The sequence below is a fragment of the Etheostoma spectabile genome, chromosome 4 (assembly GCF_008692095.1).
Source record: "Etheostoma spectabile isolate EspeVRDwgs_2016 chromosome 4, UIUC_Espe_1.0, whole genome shotgun sequence".
Classification (NCBI taxonomy): domain Eukaryota; kingdom Metazoa; phylum Chordata; class Actinopteri; order Perciformes; family Percidae; genus Etheostoma; species Etheostoma spectabile.
This window is the reverse complement of record NC_045736.1, coordinates 24,355,428-24,368,929: the sequence shown is the minus strand read 5'-3', so window position 1 is coordinate 24,368,929 and position 13,502 is coordinate 24,355,428. Positions and strand designations below refer to the sequence as shown.

At 40.8% G+C, this 13,502-nt stretch overlaps 1 protein-coding gene across 2 annotated transcripts; it reads right to left on the bottom strand.

Moving 5' to 3' along the window:
* Positions 1–315: 315 nt before the first annotated feature.
* On the bottom strand, positions 316–13,009 carry ube2r2 (ubiquitin-conjugating enzyme E2R 2). 2 transcript variants are annotated; one of them, XM_032513625.1, is made up of 6 exons: positions 12,401–13,007; positions 11,838–12,027; positions 7,600–7,686; positions 7,149–7,246; positions 4,917–5,051; positions 316–4,805 (listed from the first exon to the last, which is right to left on the bottom strand). In XM_032513625.1, the coding sequence occupies exons 2-6, from the start codon at positions 12,012–12,014 to the stop codon at positions 4,520–4,522; spliced, it is 783 nt and encodes a 260-aa protein (XP_032369516.1). In that variant the 5' UTR covers positions 12,015–12,027; positions 12,401–13,007; the 3' UTR covers positions 316–4,519. The 2 variants fall into 2 exon arrangements, with proteins under 2 accessions (XP_032369516.1, XP_032369517.1); XM_032513626.1 differs by having other exon boundaries at positions 4,520–4,805; positions 11,838–12,034; positions 12,401–13,009.
* Between the last annotated feature and the right edge of the window lie 493 nt (positions 13,010–13,502).

The following is a 13,502-nucleotide window of genomic DNA, read 5'->3' as shown; positions in this document are numbered from 1 at the left end:
AACCCCCAAAACCCCCTAATCGGTTTTGTTTTTTTTTAATGTAATTTGGGTGAACCAACACTTTACGCCAATACATTTACTATAGAACATTTACAATCCATGTAGCATGTAGTAGTGACGAGTGGTCAATAGCAAAATAAGGTGAAAACCTTTCAACAGGCTTCAATGACATTCTGTTTTATTTTGAATGCTTTTCCAACTTCACCACAATAACTGTATGCCTCCATTGGCATATCCCTCCTAATTCTACTCCAAAAACCAGCTTGCTGTGTGGTTCATTTTCCATGACGTGTGCTAAACAACAGATAAGCTATATTGCAAACAAACCCAACACTTTTATTTATTTTTTTACAATAGAAACTTTATGAGTGACATTTGCATCCTCACAAACACAAAATGAGGGGAAAAAAATGACATAAATCAAAGAAAAACCCAACAGCATTAGCATCAATGGGTACGGACGCATTGTGGACACACTCGGGTCAGTCCATTGAGAGTGTGACCACGTGAGGGCCTTTGTATGTAGCAGTGTGTATGGAAAAACATCTCAACATCTTAGACTGCAGTCCTTTTTAGTGTGTCATTTCTTAGGTTGAGTTTGGGAATTATTGTCATCAGTCAGAGATAAGTGTTGTTGTGGTTGCTCTCTCCCCTCAAAAGGCCTCCATAGCTTTTCTCCACCTGCCCTCAAAAACAAGGCATACATTTGAGTAAAAAAAGGAGGATTTTAAGATTAAAGAGCTCTAAACTGATCATTGAATTGCTATCATAAGGGCTACACTATACCTAGACTTTATTCTTACAGAAACAAACGCTCCTGATTTATAAATCTGTGATGGAGGCAATTTATTTTAATTAAAGCACTTTGGGAAATATGCATATATATTCACTTTCTTACCTAGAGTTAGATAAGATACCACTCTGATGTGTTAGATTGGTAAAGATCTTCTCATCTCATCCACAAAGCAAATGAGCATATCTCCCAATATGTCAAACTAATCCTTTAACAGATACACATGACATCGGTACACATTATTACTAGGATTTATCGTATTCTCTGTACGGTGATGGGTGGGGCAAAAAGTGGGGAACAAATCAAGAAATCAGAACTTCAGAATCTCAGACAATAATTCCCCTCCGGATATCAAATCCATTCAAAGATCCCTTCCTCAACAGAATCCAGTCTCTGGGAGCCTCCAAAGCACAGGGCCAGCAGGAAATGTTTTCACTCCTTTGGCTTCACATTAAAATCCCAAAAGGTATCTCTTTAAGAGTTTATTCAAACAGCATTAAATCCACCCATGCATCCATAGCTCCATAGTCTTTAAAATGAACGGTTGTGGGGCTGTACTTGGTTTCCTTGGCATAAAATCCATCCATTTGAATCAAAGGTTTGCGAAGTGCTCTGTTGTGTTAAAATAAAATAAAAAACGAGCAACAGATTATACCCACAACGATAAAAACGTGTGGCTTAATTGATGACAAGCAATATTAGCCAAATAATGCTGTTCAGTGTGTCCAAAAGTTCAACACTCAGATTTCTTCTTATTTTGTATTTTTTTTTTAAATCAGTCAAATCCTCAGCCAGTTCAGGCCTCACCAAAAAAGCACTAGTACGCTGTGGAAACACATGTTTTCTCAACTGGACAAAGTCCAAAAGGTCATTCGGGCAAGTCTACACCTGTTCCACAGAGACAGGAACAAGAAAACCCTGACATTGTAGTCAAAAGATGAAGAGTAAATGTAAATATCCACACACAAACACACAGATAACAGGCAATCAAGTGTCAAATTCATTCAAATGCGTAGCTAAGATGCATGTCGATTTTGTCGCTGTCGATACACAGTCTGAATGTGGTGTAGCACAGTAACAACGTCCACATTTTCACTAAATCGCATTTAAGCTTAAATCAATTTACGGCGCAAAAACGTTAACATTTTCACATCTATCGTAACATAATGTGAGCATTGTCTTGAGAAGAGAGTCCCTACAGGTGCATTTTGATTTTTAAAAATTTGACTCCAGCCTACCAAGAAGAAAACAACTTAATCAGGAACAACAGCAACACTCAGTCACGTGTTCACACACTGGCGGCGGGTTTGGAGACTTTCAGTTCACTCTCTGCCCTCTAGAACCACCCAGTGACGTACAAAGTAAGAAAAGGAGGTGGAGCTGAGGATCAGTTTGTGTGTGAAGTTTCTCTTTAACGGGTTTTTTTTTTCTCTCTCAGTGAAAGTCTATCGAGGCCCTGAGGTTTAAGAGGCAGAGAGAGGTGTAGGAGTTTGACGTGAGAAAAGGCTTGCACCTTATCCATCCCCTAACCAAATGGCGTTGCTTTGAGGGACCATGAGGGAGTGGCTGTGATGGACACCACTGAAGGTGGGTCCAAGAGGATGGAGCCACAGTCAAGCCTGCGTTTACAAGTCAAAGTTGATTGATCGGTCAAACAGACAGGCGTGAGAGGGACAGAGATATTCTGCCATGGGGCAACACTGATGGACAGTGACAGGAGAAGCTGGCCAGCTCATTGGCTGGTTAATGAGCCAAACAGCATGTGTCCATCAGCTAGACTGTCTGAGCCCTCCCAGAAAATTCTAAGGACAAGTCAGGGAGGACAGAATGTCTAAACAGAACTAAACAAAAAAAAAAAAAACAGTACATTAAAAACAGCAACACGTAAAGACACATTAGATAGAGACAATCTTTAACACAAAACCGGACAATGTGACACGGACTAGCCTGACGAAGAGCCTGCCAGCTACAGTGGGTTTCAAGAGACCACCACAAGGACAGTTTGTTTTCATCATTTATCAAAAACTAAGACAATTTGTATGCTTTGCAGAATGTTATTTAGAACTGATATGTGATATTTATCTTTGGGAAATGCTTGTATGTAATTAAAATACTGGCATATGTGAGAGGAAGATTCAAAATGTTTGTCTTACCATGTATGCAAGAGTTACACATGTATCCTACACAATGTTAATTATAATGGTCTTTTAATAATTGATGGCCCATTACTACTGTTTATGCCTAATCATGATAAAAGGCTGGAAAGATTTTCACAAAATTGAGTTATTGTCATCTTAGTCTGGTTTACCGGATGTCCACTGTGCGTATAAAACCTGACGCACCGGATATCAGGCATACTCATCCTACAAGGACATATTCTCTGCATATGGGGCTTAACGCCACCCTAGAAGATTGTATTTCTTTAAACCTATCACAAACAAGCCAGAGCGTTTTTTTCCCCTATCCCAGAACTTTAACTTGTGCAGCCAGACCATACTGCAGCGCTGACACTGCACTGTGGACATAGGTCCGGCAATGCAGGACTACTTTCAACCAAACAAGGACAAGACAGAACTAGAGATGGCACCGTGGTTTAAAAACTATCACCTTTATGCATCTAGCATCCAAGATACAAAGCCAACACAACAAAGAAAGTCCCACTCAAGCTGACAAAACTAAAGTCAAAAGACCAGCAAACTGTAGCAGTTACCGAACCACTTCTTTAACGGCAAAACAAGTCTAATGGTTCAGCATGGATTGAATAATAATGACGTGTTACTGTTGATGACTTGTTTAGAAAATAAAATAAAATTCAACTTTATGGTTGCAACCAAACAACTTACAGTACATGTGTGAGGAGTTGGTAGCATAAAAGTGATACAACAGGGCAGAAAAACTACTTTTATAAATAATAACGTGTGAGGATGTTTTGCTTCGTCTGGAGTCAGTAACTTGCACATGATTAATCACCGCAAAGGCCGCAGAGTATTACCGCTCTATTCCGCAGAGGCATGCCGTCATTGTCATTTCTGCATCCGGCAACATTAAAAAAATAATAATAATAATAGTAATAATGTTGCCAAATGCGGAAATATCCCGCAAACATAGTCATGCAGCTTATTAGGCAAATAACACAATTAGATGTGAAATTGACTCTAGTATCAAAACATGTGCACTGGGATAATTTCAATTCTCCAACTGCCAAACATCTGATGTCAGACAGAGTGCAAGCTGTAATTAAGGCAAATGGTGGAAACACCAAATTCAGACTTTCAGTGAAAACAGTACCAGAAACCTTTTCAGAAAAACTATGTAATAGCATTGACTACAACTAGTATTGTGACCAATCATTGTATTAGTTTAATAATGATGAAACGTTTATTTTGGCAGTTGACTTTTGACCCCACTGTATGTGCAATTGCACGCACACGCGCGCGCGCACGCGACACACACCACACACAACACACACACACACCACACACACACACACACACACACACACACACACACACACACACACAACACACACACACACACACACACACACACACACACACACACACACACACACACACCACACACACACACACACACCACACAACACACACCAACACACACCACGCAAACACACACGCAAACACAACACGCAAACACACACCACACCAACGTAACACATAAGGGAGGGTGGTTGGGGGAGTTGGCAGGGAGGAGTTATCATCCAGATCATCATGAGTCCTCGTTGCCAGAGTCGTCTTGGTTGTCGTAACGTCTGGTGGACGTCCCGCCGTCCTCCGTGGGGCTCATCCCCCCGGCTTCACCTACAGACTCCATATCGCTCTCGTCTTCCTCCTCGTCCTCCTCTTCCATGTCGTCGTCATACAGGTCGTCATAGAGAAGGTCTGAACTGCTGTCCTGGGAGGGAACCCTGGTCTGGACGCAGTACTCGGCCAACGTGGTCGGCACCTTGACTCCATCGCGCTCAGCCTCTGCTGCTGTTGACATCACCTGCTTCCTGTGGCCCAGATAGGAATACAAAAGTCAGTGTTAGAGTTAACGTTCTTCCTATTTGGACTGACCGGATGATTCTCTGTAAGCATATTATACATTTGTCTCGATTAAATACCTGATTATCTCTGCATACTCCTTGTCTTTGCCTTTACTGTCCCTCCATTTGCGAAACATGACAGACGCATCCACATTAGCCGGGGAGAAGGTGTTGGGCTCATTCAGCAGAGAGATCACACTAAGTAGGATAGTCCTGATCGGGACAGAACCGCACACAAACACACAGACAGAAAATGAGGACACTCTAATATCAAATTCTGTCAGTGTATGAAAGAAAAGCTCTACATGGGCCTTTTTGAAATTGTAGTTAGTTAGCTTCATCTTTGTCTATATCCACGATGTTCCACTTCCGGAATTGTTCAGGTGCCGCTGGAAATTCCGCCGGATGTCTTTCATTTTGGCCGGATGTTCGTTACCTTCCGCTTTCTTTGTGTTGGCATTTTAAACTCCGGTGCATTTCTGAGGACTATGGTTAACTGCTCCTCAGATCTCTGCAGGGTAAATCCAGACAGCTAGCTAGACTATCTGTCCAATCTGAGTTTTCTGTTGCACGACTAAAACAACCTTTGAACATCAAAACAAGTTCCTTCCCAAGGCTTTTTTGCAGAGGCAACCGTGACTCTGTCCGGCGCTTTAAACCGCCCATGACGATTTTTTTTGGCATTTGTAGGCCTTTATTTGATGAGACAGTTTAGTCATGAAAGGGGAGAGAGAGGGGGAATGACATGCAGCAAAGGGTCGCGGTGGCGAGGACCGAGCCTCTGTACATGGGCGCATGCTCTACCAGGTGACCTACCCAAGCGTCCCGCCCATGACAATTTTGATTGATTTAAAGAAATGCTAATAAACCAAAGCAAGTTTTTCTCCCATCCCGGAATGCTGTACGGACTAGCCAGACCCTCCTCCGCAGCGTTGTGGAGAAAGGTCTGACAAAGAGAGACTTACTTCATCTATACCCAGACCTTACCCTTTCCCTTTTGCAGCTCAATTACATACTGCAGCCAATCTACTTTGGTTTTCCAATACAGACTAAGCACTTTACCTCTACATCTCAACAAAACGAGTCTTGCTGACTGAGTTACTCTGCAGCAGTGCCTTGTTCTTAAGATGTTACACTGAACAAAGGAATGCTAAAAGTGAACTTTTAAATTTACACCATTCTGGATTTATGCTGTATTTCAGTTTTTCATTTACTTGTTCTTTTTGTAGATGAGCCCCAACTTTCTTTCTTTTCACCATTTTCAATAGCAGACAGGACAGACACAGGGAACAAGGGGAAAGGGAAAGAGAGAGAGAGAGAGAGAGAGAGAAGTATGACATGCAACATAGGTATCTGGCTAGAATAGTAGTTATCGGTATGTGCCTAAACCATTGGGCTATCAGGACGACCCTTGACCTCAGCTTTCTTTTCCTATATTCTATATTCCAGAATCCCAGTTTAATACAAGGTACAGCGTAGGGATCAACCGATCTTGGTCCGAAGGCGGACCAAGATACTGATTATTAGTAGTTAAAGTCAAGTGTGTAACGTGTTTAGTTGTTTATTATCAAAATCTGTGTTGCACGTTCACAAACTTTTCCTTTTTCATAAATATTTACCACCACTATCAATTCCAAGTAATCCTTTTGACTTGAAATTCTACATTTCCATTTGCATGAACTAGGGTAGACGTTCCATATTCATGCGCCATCTTGAAATACGTTAGTCGGTAAGTGACATACAGGATATACGGCTCTGCCTTTCGCGTTTTCGCTGCCACATGATAAACTCACAGGTGCTGCTAATCTGCTTAATCGCTTATCAGCCCCTGCAAGTTTGAAGAAAGAAACATGGAAGATCAAACATATTCAAAATCTAAATTTCAGGAACAGGAGTCTTCTTCTTTGTCCAGAAAAAGAAAAAGGATACTGAAAAGAGCAAGTGACCAACTTGTTTGAAGCGTGACGCTACCGTAGCTGTAATACGTACGAGAAATTCCTACACATTAGACCTTTAATGAAACTGATAACCGATATTTTGAACAGAGGCAAGGCAAAGTAGTGCACTTTTAATAAATAACTTTATTGGTAATTGGCAAATAAAACACTGATGTAGATAATCCGCAAACTAGTGCAGTGCGCCATTACTGTGCACAATCTTTTAAATTAAGTCTACTATACTTATAAACCACTGTTCAAACGAATATCCATTGTATTCAAAATAACAAAAACGTTATAAAAAGGCAGCATGTCTGTGTAGTAGAATGGAATAAAGTGCATACTGAAGCAGAGCTTGTGTGGCAGAGCTTACCTCACGTTCTGGGTGGGGTTCCACCGTTCAGAGGGCAGCTCCCCGCTCTGAGGGTCATCGACAGGAGGGTGCAAGATGGAGATGCACACATCTCCGTTCTGGAAAGAGAACAACATGCACTGTATAACATCTGTCATGAAGACATGAAGGTGTTTACATTTGGACTCTAAATGTTTCTATTTATTTATTTTTTAAGATGATATTTTTGGGCATTTTAGGCTTATATTGAAGGGGGGGGGGGGTGGAATGACATGCAGCAAAGGGCCGCAGGTTGGAGTCGAACCTGGGCCCGCAGCGTCGAGGAGTCAACCTCTAAATATGGGCGCCCGCTCTACCAGGTGAGCTACCCCAGCACCCTAAACGTTTCTAATTTAAGATAAACTATATAAATGATAATGTTTACAACAATTGTGTGAAAACATTTAAAATGACAAACGCAAAATGTTTTTACCTCGTAGATGTTGGGGTGCCACATCTTTGTGAGAAAGCGGAAGGTTGGTGGGGAGTAAGGGTAGTCAACTGGGAACTTGATGTGAGCCTGGGAGAACAAACAAAGGCCGACAGTCAACAAGTTTTATAGACAGCCAAGCTTGACTTCTGTTATGCTAAGTTTGAGTCCTTTGAGCCTGTAGGTTTTAGCTGGACCATGAAGACAGCCCAGGCAGTGTAGCACATTGATATGTGGAATGTTAAAAAAAAAAAAAAAAGTGCTTCAATATACATCCTTTCTCTAGTGGGACAAATTAAGTTATTCTGTCATGCTTCCTTAAACAAAAATGAAGTGAAACAACATGAAGCGGCAACAGTTGCCGTTGCAGGTGTTTTCAAGTTGTTATTGACTTAAATGTAAGATTCAGGAACCAGAACATGTTGAGAAAAGCTGCTTTAAGCTAGATCTTAACAAGGATACATTTGATATGTCCAGACTGAAGTGAAATGACAATTTGGATATCGTTGGCTGTTCAAGTCTAACTGGAATGTTGCAATAAAAATAAGTTGTCTCTTGACTGAGTTATCTAGATTTACAAGAAAATAACAAGTGTTCAACCACAAAGTAGCTTTCTGTACCCATTTTATTTGAAATTAGTCCCGACAGTGAAATATATCTGACACTCAGCCATGCCGACAATCATGCTGTGATGCAGTTGTCATTCATCTCAGTCATTTCAAATGATAAGCTAGGCATTAGGTGACACAACAGTTGGTGCTTCTGGTTCTGTGTTTTCTTTTCATAGTATTATGCAATTATCTAGGTGAAAGGCGTGTAGGCTTGGGTGTGTGTATGTGTGTAACACCAACCCAGCTCTCAATGAACTGCTGCTACTCTGTGGCACAGTCACTTTTTGCCAGCCATTTTTCTTGCCTCATAAAGGTGAAAAACAGGAATTGCTGTGTCTCTATGATCCTATACTGTTCTATTCATGGTAGCCTACTCGTGGACATTGCGCTGTCATCACGTGCTGTAGCAGAGGGGGGGGGTCTGGGACACATATTAATTAGGGGTGGGAATCACCAGACGCCGCCCGGTATGATATCATCACGATACTTATACCGGGATACAATATTATTGCGATTTTAGACATATTGCTATATACACACAGCAATTTATAACCTTTTTTCCAACTTCTAATTTTTCCCAATTTCAAATTATGTTCCCAAAAGGAAACTTTGTCAACATCTGTTTTATCTAAAAAGATACATTTATCTTTTTGTTCATATAACTTCAATTTTATTGCTGCAAAAATGGGATTGTCAAGCAGACAAACTGACGAACACATAAATAATAAAAGATCAATACTTGGCGCCTGTGTATCGATACAGTATTGCCACTGAAAATATCCCGATACTATGCTGTATTGACTTTTTCCCCCTACCCCTAATATTAATACGGGTTGATAAGGTACTTATTGGACTTTAAGTTATCATTGCACCTACAATAATGTAGCTGTCCTCAATTTAGGTCATCCTGTACATCTCATCTGTGGTTTTTCCTGCTGCACGTGGGACTGCTGGGATTGTCGCAAGTAATGAAAATGTGATAGGGGGCCCCAGCTGTCAATCAATGTCTTCCAGTGATGCGGGCCCCTGGTTGGTCCGGGCCCGTAAGCAACTGCGCACTCTGCTTACCGATAGTTACGCGTCTGAATCACTCAATTCTGATTGGCTACCTGCCAATGTGGCAGGTAGATTGACAGTGTTACCCGCCAATTGGAAAATTCATCCTCATTTGACGGGTGGGCGGTGTTAATTTCAGAGCCTGACTAGTAACGTTAGAAAAACTGCAACACCACACCGGATCTAGCTAGACCGGAAACAAAACAACAGGCATGCCGCACATGCTTGTTTGGGCTTGCGAACAGGCCAAAGAGTAGTAACGTTACATTTTGAGTGGATGGTGAGCGCGAGACGCCAAAATGAATGCTAATAAGATTCTGGAGTTGCCAAATAGTTCCATTGACAATACCAAAGTGATCTGTGTGTTTTGTTGTTGTGAACTGAGCTATCATCGCAGCATGTCAAGTCTGAAATACCATTTGATGGCCAAGTACACTGCTGAGCCAATTCTCTGCCCCCTCAAAGTATTTTTTTCACCCTCTTATTGATGGACAGTGTTACATTGTGTGAGAGATTATTTGCTCCAAGTGTGAATGACTGCTCCAAATAAGAATTATTTACGTGTGAAATTGAACACTACAGTATATGCCAATGTTGTTTTCAATTAAAAAAACAACAACATTTGCACAAAGTAATTCGATCCACTTTTCCATGTTGATAAGAGCATTAAAATGAAAAAAAAAAAAATAATGGGACAAAAAGAAATCAAGGGACATTTAGAATAGATAAAAATGTGCAATTAATTTGGATTAATTACAAGTTAACTATGGCATTGATGCGATTAAATATTTTAATCGTTTGACAGCACTACTAATAAGTTATACATAAAATAATTAGGCAAAACACATATAGGCTGTTCATCTACTTTATCACATTACATCTGACCACCTCATGTTTCATGTTCTAAGAAGCTAATTCTCCATCTCTAAACATGACTTAGCCTCTAAAATAGAAGATTACTGTGAGAGAAGGTGACTTTCACAAGCATGTTGAAGGAGTAAGCATGGAATGACTACACAATAAAAACCTCAGTAGACAAAACGTTTCATTAGAACTTGTGTGTGACAAATACTGCATATGTCAAAATTTTTAAATTTTTAAATCATGCATGGAAATGTACAAAAACAATTTGATGGATCGATAATCGGTTTAGAATCTAATTGTTGGCCTCTGAATCAGAATCGATTGGATAGGTGCCCAGAGATTCCCACCCCTATTTATTACTGTACGACTAGTCACTACACCAGTGCAGCCTTAAAACATAGGTGTCGTGAGTATGACACGCACGTTTCGATATAGGGTTCAGCTTCAGCAGCAGAAATAAAGTTTTATAGTTACACTAGTCAAACTCTGTCACCAAAATTTCATCAATTACGCCAGCACCGAGGTATAAAGTCAAGACGTTCCTTTTCGGTAGAATACCAGACCCAACCAGTCAGCATTAGAATGATATCTATTATAATTGTGTGAGTGTCACAGTGGCTCAGGGGTAAATACTATTTGCCTCAAAGCAAAAGGGTCCTGGGTTTGAAAGTGTCTGCAGGCTCTACATTATATTTTACATGTCTTATGCTGGTAAATTGGAAAATCTAATTATGGCCCCTATTGCACATATATTTCTGTCCTGAACAAGTGATCCATCCACTGTTGCTTTGTGGTCTCCTACTTTCTTTCTTTTTTGTGTATGTGGAGTTTTTCCTTACCTGACCGCAGGGTCTAAGGATAGGGAGTGTAACATGATATGTTGTATAGATTGTAAAAAACACATGTGATCTAAGGTTATGTAAAAACATTGATTTGAAAGTAGCTAATACAAGGATGTCACTCTAAAGGCAAAGCATAACGCAATCAGCAATGGCAGCAACACCTGCTCTATAATATTTTGGCATTCCTGAAAGATGACAGCATCATCTGCATTTTTCTAAACATGAATGCAGGCTCTCACTGTTTCACACATTCTAGATTTTTCACTGAATAAGGAACATGAAAGATTGGAAGAGGAGTCTCATCATGCCCTTCTCCCTTACTCTTTCTCTGTGCTAAGGTGCCATTTATATCGGTCTCGGCTAAAAATAGCCATCTGAAGTACAACCATCATACAGCAAAGGGGGGAGGCCTGGACATGGAGAATGGAGGGAGCGGGGAGGAAGACAAAAAATGAAAGAATTATAAATGGCTGCCTGAAAAGGTTTTAAACCCAAAAAGTTCTGGTGAGCCAGTAAATTTGAGCAAGGTCATTCATGATTTAGAGTTTTAAAAAAAGTTTTAAAAGTGCAACAATCATTATAATAAAGCTTTACTTTGCGGACACCTTGGGTTTAAAAAGAAAGAAAAAGAATCCCTTGCAGTGAACTAACTACCTGTTTTTTTCAAGTTGCAGCAATCTTCCATATCCAATTTAGGCAGAAAACTTGCCCAGGAGCTCAGTTACACTGTATACATATAAATCATATTTTGCTGCTGCTTATAAATTAGCCACATTAGTGTGTTTCATTATCTAAATTTGGTGCCGTGTTTTGACTAGCCTGTGTTCAAAATTCCCTGCCTTTATGGTATCAGAAAGTTTTGTCCCACCTTAAAGTAGCCTCCCTCATAGAGGGTGTTAGGGGGCCCGAAGATGGCCACTTCCCAGTTATAGAGGTCAGACTCCTCCACCAGAGTGATGCGAAAGCCCTCCACCGGCTGCTCCTGCAGAGACTTCAGCTCCATCATCAGGGCCTTCTGGGAACTAGGGGTTGCCTGGTGGGCCATGTTAATCCCACTTCTGACACCAGTGGCCCCAGGTCAGAGAAAGGTAAGGGGGCATTGTAGAGTGGAAAGTAAAACGATTGGATTAATGATACTGTAAGGATTTTACTTACATTTACACGTTTTACATTTCATGGCTACAGTTCAGTCTGCAGAAAACACCTACAATCTGTTAGCTTTGTTAGTATTGACAGTCCGTCTAGAACACGCTAGGACAAAAGATAAAGCAAACCTGAATAGATATCAGCCCTGCTATTAAAATGACCGCCACATAAAGAATTCAAACACAAACAGGATATGTGGCCTGCCAGCTAGCTTAGGTCAGTGATTTAGTTCGCAGGCCCTTTATGGGGAAAAAGCAAAGTTAATCAAAACAAAAAAGTGTTTACCTCTGTCTCCTTGCACTGTAATATGTATTCGTTTCGTCACAGCTGAAAACTGGAAGGTAAACTTATTGGTTGTCCATGCTAGCCTGTCTTGACAAAGAGACAGTGACAGGAGCAATGGCTTTTCTGCTAAAGCCTATGGCTGGTCCTCGTGTTTTGTTTCCGAAATTCTTTGTGTGCGAGTGTTGACAGTTGACATGGAGCTAGTATCAGTGTAAGTCACGGTCTCTTGTGGATCATTCTTGGGTTTGAAAGAGGAAACTCGCTCTCCCTGACATCTCTCCGTGCCGCTGGTTCGGTTCGGACAGGCGCTCAGCTGGTCCCTGCTTGTTTATGTTTGTTTATCTGCTCTCTGGCAGTCTCAACTTCTCCACACGTCAGCTAAACCCCTACCGAGCAACTTCGTTCAAATGGAGCAGCTTTCCTGCTCTCTACCTTCGCCTCCGGCACAGTGACGGTGAAAAAGGCAGATCAATTCGAGCCTACGGTCGCGAAAAGGACATTAAGTGCGAGGTTTATACTCGCAAAATACAGTGGATTTCATCGATTTTTATTTTCCTCAGATCGGTGCTTCCGGCTATCATTGCGCGTGTCTACAAAACGTAAAGCACGTTTGGGTCTTAACGTGACGTGCGCGCACTCGATGCTAAGCCATTTTTTAAGATGAAAAATAATAATTTACAAAATATATTTACAAACGTATATTAGTATATTTTTAGAGCTTTTAAAAGTTACAACAATAACCATCTAAGATCAGGTATGGGCCTTACTCACTTTCTTTACATTTCCATTAGCATCACTTTATTGATCTGAAAAAATGGCAACAGCAATGAAGTTACCTTTCGTTTTTATCTTCATTCTCACTTGCGGTAGTGGTTTTTTTTCGTAAAACGAACAATAAACATGTCTGCTGCTTGACTTTAGGACTGGGTCTATGATTTCTTTAGATATGGCATGTTGCATATCGTTGTTATAAAGCCTTTAGTGTCCTTCACTGCTAGAATTTTGAAGTAAATAAAGGTACAGTATTTGACAGTTTCATTTCTGATAAATACTTAACTACGTAACTGGTGCATGACGTTTCAAATCTGGAGATCCATTACTT